This window comes from Coptis chinensis, chromosome 5 (assembly GCF_015680905.1).
Source record: "Coptis chinensis isolate HL-2020 chromosome 5, ASM1568090v1, whole genome shotgun sequence".
Classification (NCBI taxonomy): Eukaryota; Viridiplantae; Streptophyta; class Magnoliopsida; order Ranunculales; family Ranunculaceae; genus Coptis; species Coptis chinensis.
In genome coordinates, this window is record NC_141460.1 from 83,009,730 (window position 1) to 83,032,409 (window position 22,680).

At 38.6% G+C, this 22,680-nt stretch overlaps 2 protein-coding genes and 1 long non-coding RNA gene across 3 annotated transcripts; 2 read left to right on the forward strand and 1 right to left on the reverse strand.

Moving 5' to 3' along the window:
- The first annotated feature begins 577 nt into the window (after positions 1 to 577).
- On the forward strand, positions 578 to 2,096 carry LOC147499375 (uncharacterized). Its single transcript, XR_015195841.1, has 2 exons — positions 578 to 794; positions 1,179 to 2,096. It is a non-coding gene; the product is annotated as an uncharacterized LOC147499375 (long non-coding RNA).
- LOC147499376 (uncharacterized) lies at positions 1,239 to 5,687 on the reverse strand. Its single transcript, XM_086561191.1, has 5 exons — positions 5,263 to 5,687; positions 5,059 to 5,185; positions 4,515 to 4,980; positions 3,420 to 3,497; positions 1,239 to 2,250 (listed from the first exon to the last, which is right to left on the reverse strand). The coding sequence occupies exons 1-5, from the start codon at positions 5,353 to 5,355 to the stop codon at positions 1,752 to 1,754; spliced, it is 1,263 nt and encodes a 420-aa protein (XP_086417317.1). The 5' UTR covers positions 5,356 to 5,687; the 3' UTR covers positions 1,239 to 1,751.
- Positions 5,688 to 6,993: 1,306 nt separating this feature from the next.
- Positions 6,994 to 22,473, forward strand: EDA14 (embryo sac development arrest 14). The gene is made up of 9 exons (XM_086561193.1): positions 6,994 to 7,145; positions 7,211 to 7,301; positions 7,434 to 7,525; positions 7,611 to 7,704; positions 7,820 to 7,899; positions 18,645 to 18,728; positions 21,608 to 21,707; positions 21,796 to 21,892; positions 22,050 to 22,473. The coding sequence occupies exons 1-8, from the start codon at positions 7,090 to 7,092 to the stop codon at positions 21,886 to 21,888; spliced, it is 690 nt and encodes a 229-aa protein (XP_086417319.1). The 5' UTR covers positions 6,994 to 7,089; the 3' UTR covers positions 21,889 to 21,892; positions 22,050 to 22,473.
- The last annotated feature ends 207 nt before the right edge of the window (positions 22,474 to 22,680 follow it).

Here is a 22,680-nt window from a genome sequence, read left to right on the forward strand (position 1 = left end):
TTTCTACTTCTTGTCTTTGGCCATTTTGCTTGCCTTCTCGTTTTCACAGTTTGGGCTTGTTCTCCGTTTTAAATTCCCCAATACAGCAAAAGTTCTTGGACGAATGGGAGTTGGATTTGCCGCATTTTCTGTCTTCATTGCCATAGAGATGACACTTCCAAGCAATATTAAATTGGGTGGCATGGCTTATTGGCGCTATTTATCTGTTATTGCTTTCCATTATATTATCAACTCACAACACCTGAACCTGAATCAAAGGCTTAGGAGTTAGGACAGTTAGGAGTGTTGCTTATTTGTCCTACTCCTATTAAATGAAAAGATCTTTTCATTTTTTTAGAATGAAAAGCTTGGGCGTTATTTAGGCACACAGCATATTCTCTTATGCACTATATTTAGGCACACAATATAGTGCCATAAGAGAATATGATTGCTTGTTCATAAATAAATATAAGATCTATATAGGTACTCTGTACTCTGTACTGTCACTCTGTCCTGGGTTTGCGATTTTCTTAGATGCGTGAGTGTGTAACTGAACTGATAAGCGGTCATGTTTATTGATTTTGACTTGGTGTTTGAATGTGATTCTATATGATTTTTTTTTCTCGATAACCAGCATCCATCGCTATACTGTTTTAAACTGAAATTAACAGACTTACAGTCTACAGAGTTTAAACCCCAACAAGTATAGAGCCTACCGTCGCAAGTCATGGGCCTCCCAATTTAAAGTTCGCTTAATCCAAAAGAAACAAGAGAGTTGCTAGGCCGTGTCCTGCCCCCTTCAAAGGGGTAGGACCGTAGGACTATGAGAGTATGAGACCATTCTAACCCCGTAAAGACAAAAAAAAAAATCACTTGTTGACCTATTCTAGTGGTTCTTTTTTTCTTTAAAAACAAAAGACCAAATCCAGTGAATTAACTTTTTATTCAAGGTAAATGTAGCAAACTCGTTATCTTTCAACACCAACACCATTTCAAATTTTCAATGTACAAAAAAGTTGGAAGTTAGTGTGTAAATCCTAGTGGGCCCCTATGGGTCGCAGAATTGGAGAGCTGCCAGGCCGACCCTTATTTTCCATGTTACAATGACTCCCTTTGCAACTGATTAAGATTGTTAAACTGTGTTTTTTGTCCATGTTTAGGCAAAGGATATTGCAATCCACAATTTTCAATATTATTAGTACGGGAAATTTCCTTTCCCACACTTAATGAGGGAGAGAGCCCAGAGTGGGATACCAGGATGCCTGAGAACCAATATTAACAAAATGTCAAGTTTCTATTACAGCGCATTACTTTTTTTTTTGATAATTCACAGAGCCTTACTAATGTTACACATATCCTCTTACTTAGTACTGAAACATGTACCCTTTTAACTAAATATGCTCCACAAGACCACAACCATATTCAGTGTCAGCATATCAAGCTTTGACAGCAATGTCTCAAGTCTCTTCAACACCCACACATACAAGTTCGACGGCTAAGTGAGCAGGCTGCTGCAAAAATATGGAAGAAGCTGCACTAACCACCACAAATGTTCCGTACACAGGAAGACACAATGCATTGCATGTGCATTCCCATGACCGTCTGACATGCCTCAGAAAGTTGGAGTATTGTCATTTGAGCTGAATGTGCTTTGACATATAGTGACAATCCATGCCTAATCCTCTAGACAGTACTGAAATCTGCTTTTTGCACAACTCTTACGAAGGAAAGAACACTTGAACCTTTAATGAACAATTTCGTACCAGCAAAACTCATGCAAACCTCAACACTGCTATTGCCATTATGGTTGCAGCCCTGAGAAATATATCATTCACACTTCTGTCCACATTTCTCATCATGTCTTTCTCGTTGAAGCCCGGCTTGCTCGAACTTTTGCTGATATGGGCAATTGTGTCTCTCAATTTGTTTACTCCCCATGAAAGCCAGACCAGCCCAAACCCGAACCCTGTATTCAACATTGTTGGTGCACAGAAAGGTGCCTTTCGACTAGAAACATTCAATACGACGGAGAAAATAACAGCAAGGCCAGTCCCAGCAATTCCAGCAGAAAATTGGGTCAGAAGCGGGGGCAGTTCACTACCGGATTGTTTTACAGATAAAAGTGCTTCTTTGCCACACCTCTTGTCCAGGATAAGAGATAGAAGACACTCAAATGCATGGAAAGAACTCCTTCGGCATAAATCCTTCTCTCTCCCTGCTTTCCTACTGCTTCTCTTCTTTGGTGATGGCTTAAGCTTGACCGTCTCTGGACTGAAATGCCAATTTAAGTCAGAAACAAGAGGAAAACTAGAAAGTCTGACAATAACTCTGAAAATTGGCAAACACATTCAGACAAAATAGTATATATACCAATTCATCTTTAACAGTTTCTATCTAATAGTAATATCAGCTGAGACAACTCTTTTTGTAATCAATGTAAATCTCCCTCAGAAATCTCATATTGAATTAACTAAGAAAAGTTATGTTGTGGAGGAATCAATACAAAAAAAATAAGACCAGCATCAATGAATATCATATGGAGGAAACACCCCATATTTGCTTTTTTTTTTATTATTATTTTTAATCTCAGTTGCACAAAACAAGAGTGAGTATGGGTGCAACCGTGCAAGTGCAGGGAAGAAAGGAGGGCTGTAAAGAGAACCTAGGTGTTAAGATTCTATATTTCAGTTACAAGGAAGGAAACATATCATGAAATCTATAGTGCCAAGTTTTTATCCGACTCGTTATCTTCATATTCTTGTTTTTCTTTTGTTTTACAAAACCTTTTATGATTTTTATCAAATGCATTATTATTATTATTATTATTATTTGAGCAGACAGGGTTCTATCTAGTAAGAATTGAGAGTCCAAAGGACCTCCCTACTAAAAAGAACATTTTTAAAGTGGGTGCATTACCATAATACCATATGAAGAAGCTTCATGCACCCAAGTTTCTAGAAAGGCATATCTCGGGTTTTTGGTGAGTAGTGAGTAAATTTGATGATAAGACTTTACCTATCTCTTGACTTCACACTAGTTTTGAACAAGTTTACCTTCACCATCCAATTGGATAGCTACACTTTTATTCATGTTAACCCCTAAACCCCCCTTCTTCCTGTTGAACGTGGGAATCTATCCCAAAACCTTGGGCCCAACCTCCCAAAGGCTTGAATAGACACTGGACACCTTCAAAATGCTGATTGGAGGAAAGCTGTCTGCAAGGCGTTTCTTGAATAAAATACAGAGAACAGGGCTAAGAATTCAGGTACATGGGCCCAGCTTTAGGTTTTCCAGTACCAACTACAAAATCATATGCAGAGAATAGAGTATACACAAACAGCAACTATGCATACAGGCAAACAAAGACAAACTACATTTGCACGAGACTCAAGTGATATACACCTTAATATTTTCTTTCTTTAACTCTAAGTGATACATACCTTTTCAAAGGGGAAAATGTCGTGGTTTCCATCGTCAAAGAAGATCCATGAATATTCATATGTGGCTCGGTCTCTAGTCTGTTCAAAATAATGATTGCTTAGTCAGGTGCTTCTATAAAGTTAAACTTGTGACTAAAACAAGAAAAGTAATAATTTGTGTTGTCCTCATCATAACTAAATTGGAATGATTCACATGTGTCAAAGCGGCACATGTGCGCCCCATGTGGTCAAGGGAATCGGACGCGGGTCAAAGAAAAAGAAGAAAAAACCCTGGAACTGACCCTACTTTACCACCACACCTCTGCCACTCACACTTGACCACCACCACCACTCACACTTCACCACCACAACCACATGTATGTTGTATGTTTTTAGTTATGAATCTCGAAGAGTTACGATTATATGATACATGTAAATGAATTTCTAGTGTTTAGTCAATCTAACACAAAATTAAAATATTATTTAATCAAGTGACCGGTAGTGAACGTTTTTGGTTTGGGTGGGGTTTGGAAAGGCTGGCTAAAAACCACTTGGTTGGTGTCTGTCCGTATATCCCCTCCAGTTTTTCTCACCTGCCAAAACCCTTCGCATCCCCTTTCTATCTATTCGCCCAAAACTCTCCACTGCCCAAAACACACTCTCTCTCTCTCTCTTCTTCACAACACCCCACAATATCTCACTTTCTCACTGGAAAATTGGTGGGGAATCAGGTACTTTTTCTTTGTTCTTTTTGTTTAAAGATTTGTCCTTCTTCACCAATACCCATCTCTCCCTCTCTTCTCCACCCCTTCTCCGCTCACGCCCCCACTGCAATGGCAGTATACTAGTTTATATGAACGCAAAATCTAAATTGCTCTGGTTTGGGCACCCCATCCTAGAGATGGTCAAATGAACAGTGAACCACATGTAAATGTTTTTGGATTATAATAAATTCATCATATCATTTCACAGGAAATGGACCCAATGACTGGTGTGAATTATATGATATTGAAATCTAGACCAAGCAGCCTAATCTAGAAACCAAGAGACAAGACTAGTATGGGACTTACTTCCCTGTAAGTTTTAACTTTCATAAAAGGGTTCAGGTATCCATACCTCGTAAAATGTGGAACCAACAATGATTGCTTTCTCCACTCCACCGATTTCTTTGACGGATAAAACTCTGCAAAAACTGAAATGAAATCCTTCATCTCAATCTCAGTCCCAGTGAACAAGGCTCGTCCGTCAGGGTGAACTCTGATTTTTGAAAAGAGTGCGGAATCTGCCATAGGATCCAGTAGAGGTTTCTGCATATAATAATCACTTGGGTAGACTACAGAAGGCTGAGATTCATCATCACCAACTTCATACAGATAACGCCCATCACCATGGACACCAAGAGACCGTAGACGCATTTCAATTGCGGAAGTCTGAAGCCCCGTCAAACTAGATAGCAGAGAAAAATCAAGCCCATCTTTATCTGATACACTTGATCCAGACACGAGGTACTGCATAATCTTTTCGCGCCTCGTATAATGTTCAGAAATGCCAAAGCTGAAGTGCATTGAGTCGGGACGAGTATCTGCATTCAGAAAAATAGGGAGTTGAATATGCATGTATAAGAATTATCTAAATTTTAATTTGATTATGAGCTGCGAACCTTGGACATCAATGAGCACAGGTTTCCTATCAGACTGATCACTGAACAACCAACCCATTGGTGATCTGGTACCTGATCTTAAAATCTCTTGTTTTCTTCCAGAACTCGGCACAACTGATAGAACCTCCTGCAAACGGTCACATATAAGCAAAGCTTCATAAATTAAAACCAATAAGAAAAAAGGGTCATTCACTAAACTGTTACCTTAGAAGACCTACAAAGGGCTTGTTCATGATGAAACAACAAACCAGGTACATAACTTGAAGAAGAAGCAATCATTAAACAAAGTTCAACCATCCTCTTTTTTTTAAGAGAAACCCAAGTTCAGAAACTGAGCTAAAAATTTCTCTTGTTTTTCATAAGCTTAATAATAAGATAACAACATCTTATGTGGACAGCTTTCAAACTACGAATGAAAGTTTGGGTGGCAGTGAAAATTTCTAGAAATTGTGGAAGTGGGTTTGTTTTTATGGGTTTGATCGAACTTGTGGTTGGTACGGTTTTGAGATGAATCCTAGATTGTATTTGCCGAGCTGTTCTTCCTTGGACTCTTTCTATACATTTTTTTATTTGTTTTTTATCCTTGTGTTCAGGAGATATTTGGTAATACATCCCTACATTTTCTACCACTGTTAGACTAGTTATAGACTTATAGTGATATATATGTTGATTGACAATGTTGGTTTTTTTTTGGTAAAGACAATGTTGGTTGATTTGATTAATTGGTTTATTTGGTTGGCAATTAGCATTGTAATGCATTATGCAGGTGGCTTGTGACCTTTGAATTAGACATGTTCCTAACCTTGACTAATAATATACTAGTTTTTTTTTTAGAATTGTATACATATATTCTTTTTAGCACTGATGAGATCGCCAATTTTTTCATATCTAAAATTGACCACGCCCAATCTTTTACTATTTAAAATTTTTTGATCCTGACCTACCGTGCCTCAATAGTGATTTATATTAAAAAAAGTGTGATTTTTGGTCACTTTTTTCGTGATTATTTTGCCTATGTAATTTTGTTATAACTATAAATTTACCTTTACATCCAAACCAAAATCAAATAAGTAAATACTACATATAAAAAGATTAAATTAGTAAAATACTTTTAGTGATTATTTTATAGATAAAATGGGCACTCAGTGCGAAAACAAACCAAGCACCTGCATTATCTACTCTAAATTATAAAGAGGCATAGGCTAGTGAGCCAAATGCGCTCGTGGAAAATTCAGTTCACACATCTTATCTGTTTAATACGTGTTTGAAAAAAGGAAAATAAAAAGATCCCTTAGTTGCTTTTTTTGTCATTTTTCTTATTTTGATTGTTTTACTTTTGTGTCTCCTATACTAAAGGGCCCACTAATCAAAACAAACACAATTACATAATAGGTATTTTTTTAAAGATGGGCTCAATTCTTCAAAGCCCCCATCCACTATCTGAATTAAAAAAATTATTGGGCAGATAAGCTGTTTATGGATGCAAGTTGCAAGTTGCAACCTCTTCCATTATTTTGGTGTAGTTATTTACTTTCACTCACAATATTACCATGTTCCCTCAACAAATCTGGTTTTTCTTATCATCTTCACCCATTTTAACGTTTTTTACTATTTACTATTTATTTTTATAAAACTAATTAAAATTTAAGTTGAAATAAAATGTAGATTCTTAAAAATGTAATGGCTAACATAAAATACAATGACTGAAAATAATTCGCACGTAGTGCGTGCACAAGACTGGTACTAGTAAACATTAAGTCATGCGAAAACAAACTCTATAATCGAAGTTAAACAAGTTTAAGTGAGCTAGATTTTGACTAAAACACGGATAGCACTCCAGTCATACCAGGCCGTGGGTTGGGCCAAAATAAAAATTATGGGCCTTCCTGTAATCTAAAACCAAACCCATTGGGCCTATTATTGAGACCAGGGAAAAAAAACAACAATAAGACAAAACAGGAGCTGCACGGTGCAACTCTTTCATCACTCTTGTTCCCCGTGACAAAATCAAAACCCTAGAAAAACAAAAAGATGTCTTCTTTAAGGAACGCCGTGAGTAGAAGAGCTCACAAAGAACGATCTCAACCGTAAGTTTTCTATTTCAATTCATTGTATTCAAAAGTTTCGATATTTACTTGAAATTTCACTGCAGAGAAGCAAGGAGGAAGTTTGGATTCCTCGAAAAGCACAAAGATTATGTCGAACGTGCAAAAGCCTTTCACAAAAAAGAGGACACTTTACGGGTATAACTGTATATATAATAATTGGACACTTTACGGGTAGTTTTTAGATTATTTCATGCTATTGGCCATGTGGTTGCTCTTCAAATAATAAACGTTGTTAATAATAACTTTGGTTTTTGGTCGGTTGTGCAGAAACTCAAGGAGAAGGCGTCGTTCAGAAACCCAGATGAGTTTTACTATAAGATGATTAAGTCCAAAACTGTGGGTGGAGTACACAAATCAGAGTAATATACTTGTCTATTGTTTTTAAGTTTTAACTTCTTAAGAGATATGCATTTCCTCGTTTACGCTGCCTTTTTGTGTTTTTAGGAGTGATACAAAACAATACACTCATGAAGAACTTGTGCTGATGAAAACCCAAGATAGTGGTTATGTCTTTCAGAAAATACAGAGTGAAAAGAAGGTAACTGAGATTACTATTAACTAAGGAGCTGGTGTCTTACATAGTTTGTTTAGTGTTATTATGCAGTAGTGTTTGTTATTGATTGCTTTAATTCCTTTCCTTTTCCTTTTTGCAGAAAATTGAAAAACTGAATTCCATGCTGCATTCCCTAGACAGTCAGCTCACAAATAAACACATTTACTACGCAGAAGACAGGTTTGTGCTTCCTGCTCTTCGCAGCTCAACCCGATACTTTTTTCTATAGAATATGGAATATGTGCCCCTTAGCATTAGTGTTATGTTAGGGACTGATGATATGAAGTCAGATGGTTCTTCTAGGCTGTAATATGCAAAAGGGACTCCAGCCATGGCTTCTGCACCCAGGCCTAGGTCTCTTTCCTCTCCTTAACAGTCGAGCTTTAACTCAAACCTTTAAATGATTTTTCCTCCCGCTCTTGAGTCTCATTCTGGGGTTCAGGAATAGGGGAAGAGGGAGTCTATTGGTATGGGTCCTAATCGCTCATAACGATCCTTTGGCCTGTTCACGATTGTAGACGATCGATTCGACTGCCTTCATGTGAGATCTAGGATAAAGAAAGACAAATAAGATTTGACGCCCGACAATGAAAGATCAAAGTCAAGGGGGGGCCACTGATACAGTATGCTACAATGAGCAAGAATCAATTAAAGATTGACAAAGAAGTAAGCTACTTTTGGGTCTGAATCGAATTCGTCTACTAGCTTGGGATCAAATCTGTAATCTTCTTGAAAGGATATTAATTTACATTTAGCGGCCTTCAAGCCGTGTTCCGTACCTCTGAGGTACAGCTTCATAGGAAGCTGATCGAATGCGCGTTACGAATAAACAGGGTAGCAATTAGAAGAACTCAGGGTTCCGAACCTTTTCTCGATACTCTTCGTGCGGATAAGGTAGGCTAATCAATTGGAGAGTGTTCCACTCCTTGATGAGAACTCACTTTGCCGTCATCATAAGTAGAGAAACTACAAGTTTGGAAGGGTTCCATGGATTTTTGCCATGAAAAGAGCTTAGCCTTCTGCCCCTATTTCGCTCGCCCTCTGAGAGTGTTTGTTTTGCACAAAGACGTAGGTGGCTTTCACAGCAAGGAAGAGATAATGTTCCTAGCCTAGTAGCCCATTGACGGGGAGGAATCCTTCGCCGATTAGGGCCAGGAGTTTCCGAAATGAGAAGTCAGAGGATAGGTTGACTCAGCTGGCTGATGAACTCCTGTGGTTGTTGCCAGGAGGTGTCCCATGGGATAAATAACCAACAAGATATCTGCTTGCCACGCTGCCCTTTCATAGCAACTTTTGAGGCTCCACTGGCAATCTCTTTCGAGCAAGAAAGTCACGGGGTATAGATATTGACGAATAAAGAAGTCCTGGGAGGATAGACCAACCAATTGACTCGTCAGAGTTCCTGTTAGGAGAGGGAACTAAGCAATCAAGTATAGCAGTGTGCGACGCTCTATCAACACCTTGTACAGAGCGGTTCTCCTCTACCTTGTGCCTCCCAACGGAGTCTGTCTGGCAGTTCTCCAATTGCTTTGTCCTCAAAATCTACCCGATTGGAAAGTGAGGGTTTCAGTGTCGATGAGAGACCAGTGAAAGAAGAGCGCTTTCGGATGAACCACATGGGGCTTAGAAGTTTGCTGATGATATGGATTCCTTTGTCCCATCAGGAGATGGCTAAAGGAAATCGACAACTTGCTATGCGGCGGGGCTGTGCCCTGGGTTGAAAAGCCAGTTAGAGACTAGCCGATCAAACTCTAGACTAGATGACTATATGATATGAAATTTATTTTCCACTCTTTACCGCAATCTTGTCCGTGAGACCTAACATCCGGTTTTAGTCTTATCCACTCCTGACGGTCCCGTTGGGAGATGTACACAAAAGGAAAAATAAAGAAGAAGAAAAGTCAGGGTAGTACCCGCTGCGCGTGGTCCTGTGTCCAAGAGGGAATGGGTAGTGCTTTTACCCCTTCTTTTTACTCAAATGGATGAGTGAGAGTGCACATTTGATAGTGTGCTCATAGGCAAAAGCACCCGTGAGTGGGAGCCCGGGACAGGCAGTCAAGTGCCGGCGAGCCGTACAGTGTGCTAGCGGGATGGAGATGGAGTGGTGAGCAGTCTCATTTCCTTCCTCGGACAAAAATGTGCTTCTATCAACCCCGACATATCAAAGGATGCAATATTGGATAGAGTGGCACTCCAGAAAGGAGGCTTCCTTCTCCGGGCAAAAAGGGGGTGGACGAGCCGAAGAGGTTGATTGAGTATCTAGCTCGTCCACTTAACTGAGGGCGGCCTCCCTATCCATTTCATCAGAGCCAATGGCCTCAGAATCCGCACAAGATCCTTCCATTTTAGTGAACTTAACGATAAAGAAAGGTGGAATCGGCTAAGTAAAGACATGGGTTGTACAATTCCATTGGTGATGGTGTGCGAAAAGCGCTAAGCCATCCTCCATGTAGCTAGAAGGCCTCTGACTGTGCAGTGTACCTATATGTACCTATGATTAATGACAAACTGAACATAACAATTCCCGTTCTCAGAACGTGAGGCTTTTGATCCTTGGCTGGTCGAAGGGGGAGAGATGAAGTCTATTGTAGCAATCTTAAAGGCGGTCAGTTCAGAATACGTGGTTTCCATCTGCCCACAGGAGTTGGGCGGTGGGGATTGCTATCTTGCCCTTTCACTTTCTATTCTTTGACGAATAGGTAGGCGTACGAACAGGACAGTCCAATCAATATCTTCTTAGCCTAGTTCGGTTTAGTGCCCCCTGTCGGTTTGAATTTGATGTAAAAAATGATTGAACTTGTTGGCCGAAAGACTGCTCAAATACCTGTTTCATTGGCATCAAGGGCCTCAGCCTAAGCCTCGTAACCAAGAGCACTCGCTTCATGAGATTCACTTCATTATCGAGATTCAAATGGCTTTCTTTTGTTGCTCGCCGACAGATGTGCCTTCCCCCTCCCCCCTTTCTCTTTCTTTGAGACTGGGGCTACCCTTTCTTTGAACTAGGAATAGAAAAAACACCACCAGAACTATAGAGGTTGGGGTTAACCCGTCTTGGATTGTAGAGCTGATCACATCAGCCAGACAGAAGACAATAATAACCCCGAAGAAGAAGAAGCGATAGAATCGGTAAATTCAGAACTGGTAGTTCCATAGGGTTTGGTTGTTCCTTGATATGCTGAGTAAAAGGAAGTGGAGGCTGTTCCTGCCGATGAGTTAAGAGCTAACGAAAGTGCCTAACCGAGCTTTTTTTTGTTTAAGGAAGTTGGCTGTGGAAACAACATTACGAATCTTGTACCAACCCGTGGATCACATTTTGTATACATAGTCGAGAAGAAAGAAAAGAGCTCTGATTCAAGAAGATGACATCTTGCCTTTGATCAGCTATTAGTGCACCTATCAGACTACTTGGTCGTTAGATCTAGGATGTGACTCTAAAGTGCTGTCGAGATCGAACTCGCTATGAATCCCCTAGATATACGTGCTTGATGAACCCACTCGACTAAGCCGGTTAGATTGCAATTCAGATTCTTTGTATTCGCCATCACCTTCTATCACCTACTTCCACCGTCAAGCCTCTATCGACACTTGAATGGAGAAGGAGATTGAGTATCCAAAAGGCATGCCAGTGAAGTCCTTATTACTGAGTCCAACCCTTCTACTAAGCCAGTGATACCCTTTTAAACTTTGCCCATTTATACCTGGTGCACACACGAACGAATTCGTCAATCTGACATAGGAGTCTTTTTTCCCTCTCGGAGAAAGACCTACTCTCTATTAGTTCCTTGAAAGAATTCGTTCCAATGACTCTGCTTTATAGACCTAGAGGAGTGGCTACCTATCCTCTGTGAATGAGAACCATTAAGAGTGAGAAAGGCTATTCCTTTGGAAGTGGCATTGTCCATCTTCTTTCAATTCCTCTTCTTTGCTTTGTTTGACTTTCCTGTGCACTCAACCTACCCGCATAGCCATCCCGCCTCGCCTACGTTCTGCTCTGCGAGCCTAATGTCGATAGTGAACTAGCAGCTTCCACTGCTTGATTAGCCAAACGTGTGGACAAGAGACTCTGGGAAGGGGAGAGTGAGTGACTTCACTTTACATCTCCCGATAGGCCTTAAGGTAAATAAAGATCAATAAAGGTATCATGACTTTCAAACTACTCACCAGGCTCTGTATCTTTCACAATGGCTGCTTTAGCGGGCTAAAAAGGGCCAGTTTACTCCTGCCGGGAGAACACACACGCAGAGGTTGGATTTCGAGTGAGACAAGTCACACACAGGTCTATCAATCCAGTCCGAAGCCACCAACACCGTATCGGGGCCAACCACTCCCTCCCTGGAAGAAGGGAGTGTCAAACCACTCGATCTTAGGAAGAGGGCAAGATGACAGCTCTGCAAAAGGGGCTTTCGCCCATTTATCAATTTCGTGCTTGTAACTGCTATATCCTGGGTGTCAAATCCGTCCACTGGCAGTAGTGATCTATATCCTTCTATCTATCCCATTTTTCATGGCGTAAAAGAAAAGAATATAGCCAGTTTCTCCTTCATCAAAATAGGCCGTTTACCTGTCCTCTCCTCTTCGTAACTTCGTCAATGGAGGATAGCTCTTTCCTAGTGATAATCTATTCTTAACACTAACGGTTTCCTCCAACCCATCCTGTGTCTTTTAGAATAGATTGCTTGAGGGGCCTGAAAAGCCACCCGCTAACTTGGTTGATGCGGAATCCAATGCCGGTGATTTCTGGGAGTTCTATCGCATTTTCTTCAACATAATAGAAGAGAAGATGGAATCAAGGTCAATATCAACCAAAGGGAGTTGAATGCATCCTTTATTGACTCTTCTGCCACTTGAAGGTACACACCAGAGAGAGAAAAGGTGCATTTCAACTCCCCCACTCTCAACTCCCTCACTATCAATTGCCCACTTTCCATTATCCAGGTCCATCTCCATTATCAGAGACAAATGGGGTATAGAAGTTAGCATAGCTTTTTATGCTGAGGTGGATTGAACCTCTCTGAAAGATGAACCCAAAGAGAGCTCTAACGCACTATTATAATATGTTAATAATCGACCTCATCCCTTAAGAATAACCTATATATATATATATATATACCCCACTTTAGAGTAAAAAAGCTCAAATCTAACTGACTACTATTCCTAAAATAACCCCTACAAATAACCTATATATATATACACCACTTAAGAGAGAACCACACACACACACACACACACACAGTAGATATAACTGACTACTATTCCTATTCCTTAATACCCTTAACAACTAACAATCTACCATAACAGGTTGTTGGATAGTTAGGACTAGCTTAAAGGGATACTCGTAAAATCTTTAAAAAAAGAAGCTCTATACTTATCCTTTCTTTCATCCCCGAATGCGCTCCCAGTAAAATGAATTTAATCCCATAGCCTGTAACTAAACAGCGTCTGAGGTCTCTTTTAAAGAGGTTACCCTACTAAAGGAAGGTCTACACAGCAAGGATGAGAATCCGAACTGAGACTGAGAGTAAAAACAATATGATTTCCTCATATTCAAACACTAGATGTTTAGCCTGTCACAACAGGTTGTTGTATAGTTAGGACTACTGAGTCCTAGGGTAAGGCAATGAGAGCGGCTACAAGCTTCGAAATGAGATCGTATCTCAAAACGCTCGTTTCGGACCATAAGTAGCAGATTACAAATAGAACTCAACCCTCACTTTAGAGACACTTTCTCCTTTAACACTGGTCTTCTGCCAGCACCTCTGATAGTAGCTCTTTTGAGACAATCCTGCAACTATGGCCATTTATCTAAAGTAGAAATGAATTTAGTGGAAAAAACAAAATAAGCTACACACGAAGTAAGGGCTGCTAAACCGATGCTGCTACTTCTTCAGTGGAATCTTAGCTTTCCTGAATGAAAGCAGTTGTCAGCTAAGCCACTCGTTAGCTCCTTCCTTCAAGAAAGAATCTACAAGCAAGCTCTCTTGTGAATGGAAAACAAACTTCTAGTCTTCCGTAGGTTCGTGAAGTCAATCTTTCCAGAGTGAGGGTACTCAAGCAAGGGTCACTAACTGCTGGCCGCTAATTCAGAATGAAAGACGCTCAAGCTATAAGGAAAACCACCGATTACCTGCTTTTAGATAAAATGATTCCCCCTTCCGGAACTAACAACACTGGTACAATGGAGTGAGGTACCCTTCAAAAAGGGGACCGAACGGGGAGTCATTAGTCAATCTATTCTAGCGAATGAGGGAACGGACTCCAAGTATACCTCCCATAGCCCCAAAAAGGCGAAGGGAGGTATACATTGAGAGGCAGTGACCGAAAGAAACAATGAGTGTTGACTTCAAAAAGTATGCATTAGTGCTTTTAAGATTATCTTACAGTTTGTTTTAAGTTTCCTAATTCCGGACTTTACATTGATGGTTTCTGATTCTCTAGTTGCAAAGTCCTTTCGATGTAGCCACTGCCTTCACTTCTGCTGCCTTAGCCTCTACCTTTGCTTCCAGTGCTTATGCCGTATGTTTCTGTCTTCGCTCTTGCCTATGCCAGGATGGGTAAACCAAAGAAAATAGAAAGAATAAACCTATCCCACAAAAATAGATATGAACTCTGATAAAAATGATTTCATTTCAATATTTTCTCTGATTTAGAAAATTCTAAATAAAGAGGATTAGGGAAATATGTTGACCCTAATAGGTGCATTCCTCCCCGGAAATATGAACCTCAAAGCCGGTTCTTTCTAGAAACCAATATAATCAATCAATCATTCCTTGTTTTAGAAAGAGGGATATTTCTTTATCCAGGGTAAGGCAACGGGAGGATGTTGAATCTTTAGTCTTATATTGATTCTAAAAAAGCCTAAACATAACAAGCGGAGGTGTTCCGCAAAAGGATACCGGATGCCTGGGGCTTCGGACAAGGAGCGTGCCGAAGTCTCTTAAAAAAGGTGAAATAATTAGAATAAATTCCCCATGGTTGCCTTCTCCTTCTCTATTAGAAATGTTAGATCTTATTCAACTAATGTTACTTGTACTGGAATTTATGGTATGGGAGTATCTAGGAATTTAGGATCGAACGTTACTAATGGAAGGAGTCTCGATTTGTGTAGGTTTCATAGTATTACGTGTTATAGTAGTATTAGGTTAAATAGTAGTTTTTCAGATAATGATAGTCTTCAAATGATAGTCAAAAACGTCAATCTGAGATTTCTGAAAGTGCATTTAATGAACGTAAAGATTTGATTTCTGAAAGTCTCAAACCTACTGAAAGTGTATTTCCTACTTCAAATATTGATCATTTTGATAGTTCTAATTCTGATAGTAATGAAGATAGTGAGAATTCTGATATCTATTCTTATAGTGATCATTCTGATAGTAATGAAGATATATCTGAATATAAAAAAGAGTGAAAGAAGAAATTGCAAATAATGATATAATACCATATTGTTCGTTAGATCGGCTTGAGTTATATCTCGTGAGTTACCATTATTATGGAAAAATGCCTCATTTTGATGAAACTTTTAGCCGACTGACGTTATCTACAACGAGATCCATTATAAAACGAGTCAAAGATAGAGCATACACCATGTCGCCGATTATCTCGAGATGCCCATTAATACCAAATGAAAGTCTACATGTTCAAATGCATACAAAATTTGAAGACAGCATTGTGCTACTATGTATAGGGCATATGCTTAACGCTATTATTATGCATAAGACTGAATCGTTAAGCTTTAGAATATCTTCCCAAGAGTTTATTGATTTATTACGAGATTATGATAATGTCTTTATGTTTTATAAAATCAACCTATTACCGTCCATTATGACCATAAATCAGTCTAATCTTTTATGTAAATTAAAAAGAATAGTTATAAATGAGGACATTATGGGACTACTCGAAGATTTTAGAACTCAACCTATCCATGATTCATATGGTCGGGATTTGACTTCCATATTGAAATTTCCAATCCCCTACTCATTATATATAACTGATGTTATACTCAATTATTTATTTACCGAGTTAGATCAAATGTATAAAGATATATCTACAGGTATACCATATCTTAGGTATCATAATGAGGTTTACATAATAATACCCAAAAGCATTAAAGAAATGGGCTTTGATGAGAATCTATTTAAACTACAAATACTTAGCTTGTTGAATGAACTAGATTTTACAGGGAAAATGATTTCTATGAAATCTGGAGATGAACCTGTGCTTTTTGGTGGGACTCATGATTGTGTAATCCAAGAGGGAAGAATAATAATCAAAAGCTTATGATGAAATTGGCACATGATTTTTGGTATAATTTCTTATACTATCTTGACGATCTTCAAGTATTTGCTTTGAACATGGATTTGGAGAGGCTCTCCTTGGTAGAGAAAGAGGATAAATCTGAGGTAGGGAGACCCTCTACCGTTGCTCCACCTCTACCTGTTCGCAGTAGGTACCACAGTACCACCGGTTCTTTTGATAGTTTTCCGCGTCTAAACTCCTGGCATCATTCTTTTATTGAGAGCCTGAGGGTCCCATTTGTGGATCTCCCAGCTGAATTCATGGACTCGCTTCAGTACAATGACAACAATGACAATAAAGTAGACAATGACTATAAAATAGGTATTGGTTTCTGGTTCAAACCTGGACATCCAGAATACCTTCAGTTATAAGATCTACCACAAATGGATGAGAAGCTTTCATTACTGAGTAGCTCGCTGGGGTTATCCTACTATACTTCCCCTACGACGCATTGTATAATGCCCATAAAAGGTATAAGGGAGCTACTTCCAAGTAATCCCGTTAAAATACTTGTGGAGTCTCTATTTGTGCAAACAGAGGAAGCTTCTTATTGACTTCACGATATTAGACCTAATGCTCTGAATGTGCCCAAGTATTAGGTATAAAGCCCAATACTATTCCAGAGTCGCTCAAGAAAGAATACGGGGCTGGATCAGCTATTCTTGCAGCTTTTCTTGCTTTGGCGGGAGCAGCATGGTCTTTGGATTTGCCTGACATTCTTTGTTTTAACCTATGTGCTCTCATTCTTTTTGGAAAGAGCACAGTCAAGTTCGACCCCTAAGAAACGTTGTTTGTCCTTTATTTTGCTGCTCATTATTCAATTTCTCTTTGGATTATTCTACTATGAAGATTTCTATTTCAAGGATCCCCTGAAGCTGGCCGCCCTGTTGTCGGGGGCTTGCATCATCTTTATGAGCTTATCAAGGCGCACGAAGTGGGCATTTCTAATTGCATTCTTATTCTATTTCATGATAAGTATTTTCATAGGAATAATGTCAGCACCTAGCGACAATACTACTGTATTGGGAATCCCGAACGGAATATTTGTTTTCGTTTTTATTCATTTATGGCTTTTTTTGGGCTTGTACTTTTTCAAAGATAGCCTACCCAGAGGAAAGCAACCCTTAGTACCGCTATTTTTCAGTGGTCTTTTCTTATTTCTAGGCCATTTACCCGAGCTTGCTTGGCTTGAAAAGTGGATTGAAGGGATAGACCTTCTTCTGTTCATTTTAGGTGTTTTTTCTTTAGTTGAGGATGAGAAAATAAGAATTTATACAATCACTAAGACTCACTCACGGAAGAAAAATAGAAGAAAACCAAAGAAAAGCAAAGGTATCAGATCAGATAGTAAGTAGTTAAGGAAGAAGAAACTGTGCAAAGGCCTTTACCCATGAGCAGGACTAAACAGGCTTTTAATGCATCTCAAATGCCAGCTAGGTGGGGCAGGAGCTTGTTTAGAATTGGAGTTCACCCGCGCTTTAGCTGCCATAGCAGAAGACTTCGCGCTTAAGGAGGGGGTTTTATCCTCTTCGGCTTACCCTTTTTATTCTTTTTGTTTCTTCTCTTATTCTTTCTTTTTGAATTGTTATTCATAGCTTTAGTTTTGTGATTGTATAGAGTGGGTTGTCCCGTAGTTTCTTTAGGCACAGGTTTCTCTAATCCCGGGTTAGCTTGCTTAGGTTTCCCGGTTGTATCTTTAGTCATAGGATTCGTTTCTTGTTGCTCTAATCCCTTCTTAGGTATTTCTGTACTGTCTTCAGTAATAGGAGGAATCACTGGTATCTCTAATCCCGGTTAGGTATTTCCTTTCTGTCTTCAGAAATAGGGTTAGCTTGCTCTAATCCATGCATAGGTTGTCCCGTAGTTTCTTGAGGCACAGGTTTCTCTAATCCTTGCTTAGGTTTCCCGGTTGTGTCTTTAGGATTCGTATCTTGTTTCTCTAATCCCGGGTTAGCTTGCTCTAATCCCAGCATAGGTTGTCCCGTAGTTTCTTGAGGTGGGATCACAGGTATCTGTAATTTGGTAGTTATAGGATTCGTTTCTTGAGGTGGGATCACTGGTATATGTAATTTGGTAGTCTCTTTAGTCATAGGATTCGTATCTTCAGTTTTCTCAAATCCCTGATTATGATTCTTTTTGTTTCTTTTCTTCGGTTTCTCTGTTTTAGATTCAGTTATTTCTTTCTGTAATGTTGTTTTCTCTTGCTTATCAGACCACTTCACAGTTTCCTCTTCAGGTTTCGCTTTCTTTTTCGATTTTCTCTCTTCAGGTTTCGCTTTTTCTTTCATCTGTTTCTCAAGTTCAGACTTAAGACTCTCATTAGTCAGTGCATTAATTTTCTCCTTCAGAAGGATATTTTCATTATTGATGATTTTCAGAATAGAGCTTTCTTGACCACCGAAGTCTATTACATTCTTAGGTTGTGTATAATCTTAATATCTAACTTGGGGGGTTGGGGGGAATTGAGTAATTTGGGAGTTGCCTTTCTTTGTTTTCAGAATATGAATTTCTTGTCATGGGTAGTGGGGCATTGTTTGGTATGCGGTGGACCGTTTTACCGAGCAGGCGCACAAACCTTATGATCATATATTTGTGTTTTGTTAAACTTTTTTTTTTTTTTTTTTTGTTGGTAGAGAAGAGGCCAAAGAAATACGATCAAGATCTTCTCAAGCAACGAAGTTTCAAATCCCAGAGGACATCCCAGATAACATTAAAAGGTACCTCAAGATATTAGTTTTTCCCTTCATTTTCTTCCCTATGCTTTTAACTTTAAAATTTCCACCACATGCTGCTTGCTTTGATCATGTGGTGAATAGCTTCTAATTCTTGTGGCTTTTATTTGGGATGTATGTGATTAGCTAATGTTTTACCCTTTCACTTAGTTTACCGGTGGTTTATGCCTTGTGCATGTTCCTAAAGTTGGAATTGTATCTTAAGTTGGTTTTGTATGTCTTTCTTGGTTTATCAAGTTAATTTGTTGCGTACATAAATCTATCAACTTAAACAGAATCTTCAAAGAATAAAAAATCTGCTATAGTGAAAGTTGGTTAGGATATAATTTTGACACTAGAATTGCTTTAATGAAGCTCTACCCAGTACAATGTAACTCACAATGAGGTAAAAAAAGGCTCTGAGAAATTGAACAAGGAAGCCAACTAGATCTGGACTCGGAGGCTTTCTTTTCAATCGCCTTACACGCTTGCCTTCACTTGGCTTCTCAAGGCTCTTTTTTTATTATTTTTTAATCATTGGATGGCTCAAACAAGATAAGATGCTGCTTTCTTGCTGATACTGTTATATAGGTTTTTACTGGGACTGGATGTTCTTTCACTTAAAAGTAGACACATTTCCGTGCTCAACCCGATTGCCTTCAGAAATCTCATTAACTTTTTGAAAAATGAGGCTGTTATTCTATTGAATTTTATCCTAGCAGACGATCAGTCTGAAAACATTTCCAATGGTAGACGATATAATACACTTAACTTGATGCAAGATATCTAAGCAATTATCAATACTTTTTCTTGGTGTCTTTGCTCATGTGATCTTAATGATACACAATTGCTGAGTGGTCCAGCTTGTGTATACTGTAGAGAGTTTCTGTTATATATCCAGTGATGCAAATTTTGCTATATATGTTTTCTACTAAGTTACATGGACACGACACTTTCCCAAAAAAATCCGTGTCAACACAACTAAAAACGGCAGACCAAGAGGAGACTGAAAACTATAAAAAGAACGGAAAGAAAGGAAGATGAAGAAGAAGAAGAAAGGTGCAGGCTTTTTTCTTTTCTTGTTCAAACCAGATCTGGGTTTCTCTCTTCTTTGATCTGGTTTTTCCCTGCTTCATTTTGTTTCGGTGGTTGGTGGCTGAGTTGAGCTTCACACAAACCAGATCTGGGTTTTTAAGATGTATGGTTTGTAAGTTAAACTGGACTGGGTCATGATCCAATGGACTGGGTGGTCAAAAGGAACTGGGTCAATCTTAATTGAAAGAAGTTGATTGGGCTTCTTTTATCCGGGCCATGTTTTAATTATCTAACTCAGATTGGCTTATTTTATACGTGACCTATACTATTTTCTTTAAGAATAGGTGGTCCATCTCTATTTTTTATTTTTGTATGTAAGACTTTTTTCCCCTATTTGTTATTGGTTTTCTGAAAAAGCTTCTAATTTGTAATTATTAAAAAAATAATTAATTATTCTTATCCGTGTCCCCGTGTCAATCTCCCACAGCTCGCCGTATCTGACACCCCATATCTGTATCGGACACCGACACCCTATGAAGCACGTGCACTCCTCTAGGGGCAATGTATCGGACACCGACATTCCCTGATACGCCTCCGACACGTGTCCGATACTCGATTCTCGATTTGGAGTGTCGGATCTATTAATTAATTTTTAGAATTTCCGACACTCCGTGGACACACGAGGGACACTTCTACATTTTATTCTTAATTTTTTTAAAGTGATTAAAATACTTAAAAGAAGACACAACTTGGTAGGGGTTTTATTTCACTCTTGAAATAAGAAAAATGAAGCACAAATGCACGACTACGCTTGATGATTGCCAAGTCCTTTTTATATATATTTGTTACAAATCTTCTGTAATTGTTATTTCTTTCGTTGGCATAAACTTGTATTATTGGACATGTATGTTGTTGTTTAATCTTTTAGAGTTGGACATGTTCAAAACTAGTGTTCATATTTTGATTAAAATTTGGTGGAGAATGTTCAATTTCAATTATATATATATATATATATATACAGTCCGGCTCTTAAACGGACGTCCGTTTACGGATTTGTTATATAGTGTATTGTGCAGCTTATATAATGTCTTGCACAACTTATATAGTGTCATATATAAGCATAAATTAAAAAATTAATAAGTGTAAATTAAAAAAGTTGTTCAAGACACTATATAAGTTGTTCAAGGCACAAGTCCGTAAACCGTTTAAGAGCCGGGCTGTATATACCTGCCCGTTATATGAACTCCACTTAAACGAACTCCAAAGAAACTCCACCATGAAAAACAATGAATTATAAATTGATTTTTGGTGGAGATGTTATTCCCACAATATCGATCATCCTTAGAAAAAATCAGCACATTTGAAGATGTCTAGACGTATCAAAATTTGCTTATAGTGTTATAAAATTATCCAACGGTCCAGATTTTTCAAATTTCAAAACAACTTTTGACAAGGTTAAACATATTCGTTTGGGCTGATTTTTTATAGGAAGATTCTCTATTATGAGAAGACTATCTTCACCAAAAATCACGCCTCAATTCATCTTATAAATCCACTTTTGGTGGTGGAGTTCATTTGGAGTTCATATAAGGTGGAGTTCATATAACGGGCTCGATATATATATATATATATATATATATATTATTTTTTAACATGTCCATGACGTATACGTGTCCTTCTTTTTTGAATTATGCTGTGTCTGCATGTCGTGTCGTATCCGTGTCGCGTATCAGTGTCCGTGCTTCATAGCCAACACCCGTGTCCGTGTCAATGTAGCCTAGGTTTTCTATATAACCATTTGAGGCAGCACCTGATATTGTTATCTTACAACTACTGGGCTGTGTCCATAGGAAAACAGCTGTTTCCTATAGAGAGTTGGAGGCGAGAAAAAAGAGGCTAAATGACCTAGAGAAAGTGTATGCAGAAATGGCCTTGCAGAAAGAACTTCAGGTATGAACATATAAGACATTTTTTTTCCCTAGTATATCGATATATGCACCATTTTGAGTTATTTTGAAAAATCTGTATTGTGAAACAGAAAAAAGGTAAGAAAAGAAAGCTTCGGGAAGACGAGATTGTTTGTCCAACCACTGGACCTGTATATAAATGGCGAACAGAGAGAAAGCGGTGATCAGGCATGTTGAATCTTTTTGCTTAATCACATTATAAATAGTTAAATACATTCTTCTATTTCTGATTGTAAGTTATCGTTGAAAGAGTTTATTTAAGTCGGAACCAATTATATACTTAAAAAGGCATATGCATCTCCTAAAATATTGTGCTCGTTTACAGGAAAAGCAAATGAGACGGAGCAAGTGGAGCAAGATTATGGTGAAATTCCAACTGAGTTCAGGGTTGTATTTTTCTGTTATGTCGGAAAAGAAAAGAGAAAAAGGAGGAAAAAAAACAGGATTGTATTTTTCTTGGGATACATGTCAGAACATCAGGATTCTTTTGCTACTATTATTTCTGTTGTATAGATTATTCTGGATCTGTAACAATAACTGGTCCAACTCTCTAAGGAATTTTTGCTTATTAGCTAATGTAGAAGAGAATGGTTTAAGGCGGCATTCCCATACGGTCCTATGTATTGAGTGGCTTATGAAGGGCAAAGCTGCAATATGCTCAGGTCGGCCAATGCCTAACCTCTTGAGAATGTCATTATTCTTCTTAGTTCTTAACCTTGTAGTGTAAGTAAAAGAATTTGTATTGCAAATTCTCACTTAGACTTTAGTCTGGGACTATGGCCTATGGGTGGAAGATGGTTTTCTAGCAAAGCTCCTTGCTTATAAATGCATTTGATGACACCAAAGATCGTTAGATGCCCAACTTCAGTAAATAGATCCTTGGAGTTATATAGTAATAGGTACTTAGTATTGTCGGTGGTCAGGTGATAGTGACATGCTACTTACCAGAAAAACAG

Excerpts from the sequence above, each read along its gene's own strand:
- LOC147499376 (XM_086561191.1), bottom strand. The coding sequence starts at position 5,355 with ATGGTTGAACTTTGTTTAATGATTGCTTCTTCTTCAAGTTATGTACCT. Across the intron at positions 5,186-5,262 it reads CCCTTTGTAGGTCTTCTAAG|GAGGTTCTATCAGTTGTGCC; the intron begins GTAACAGTTTAG and ends GACCGTTTGCAG. Across the intron at positions 3,498-4,514 it reads TTGGTTCCACATTTTACGAG|ACTAGAGACCGAGCCACATA; the intron begins GTATGGATACCT and ends TATTTTGAACAG.
- EDA14 (XM_086561193.1), top strand. The coding sequence starts at position 7,090 with ATGTCTTCTTTAAGGAACGCCGTGAGTAGAAGAGCTCACAAAGAACGA. Across the intron at positions 7,526-7,610 it reads GGTGGAGTACACAAATCAGA|GAGTGATACAAAACAATACA; the intron begins GTAATATACTTG and ends TTGTGTTTTTAG. Across the intron at positions 18,729-21,607 it reads ATCCCAGATAACATTAAAAG|GAAAACAGCTGTTTCCTATA; the intron begins GTACCTCAAGAT and ends CTGTGTCCATAG.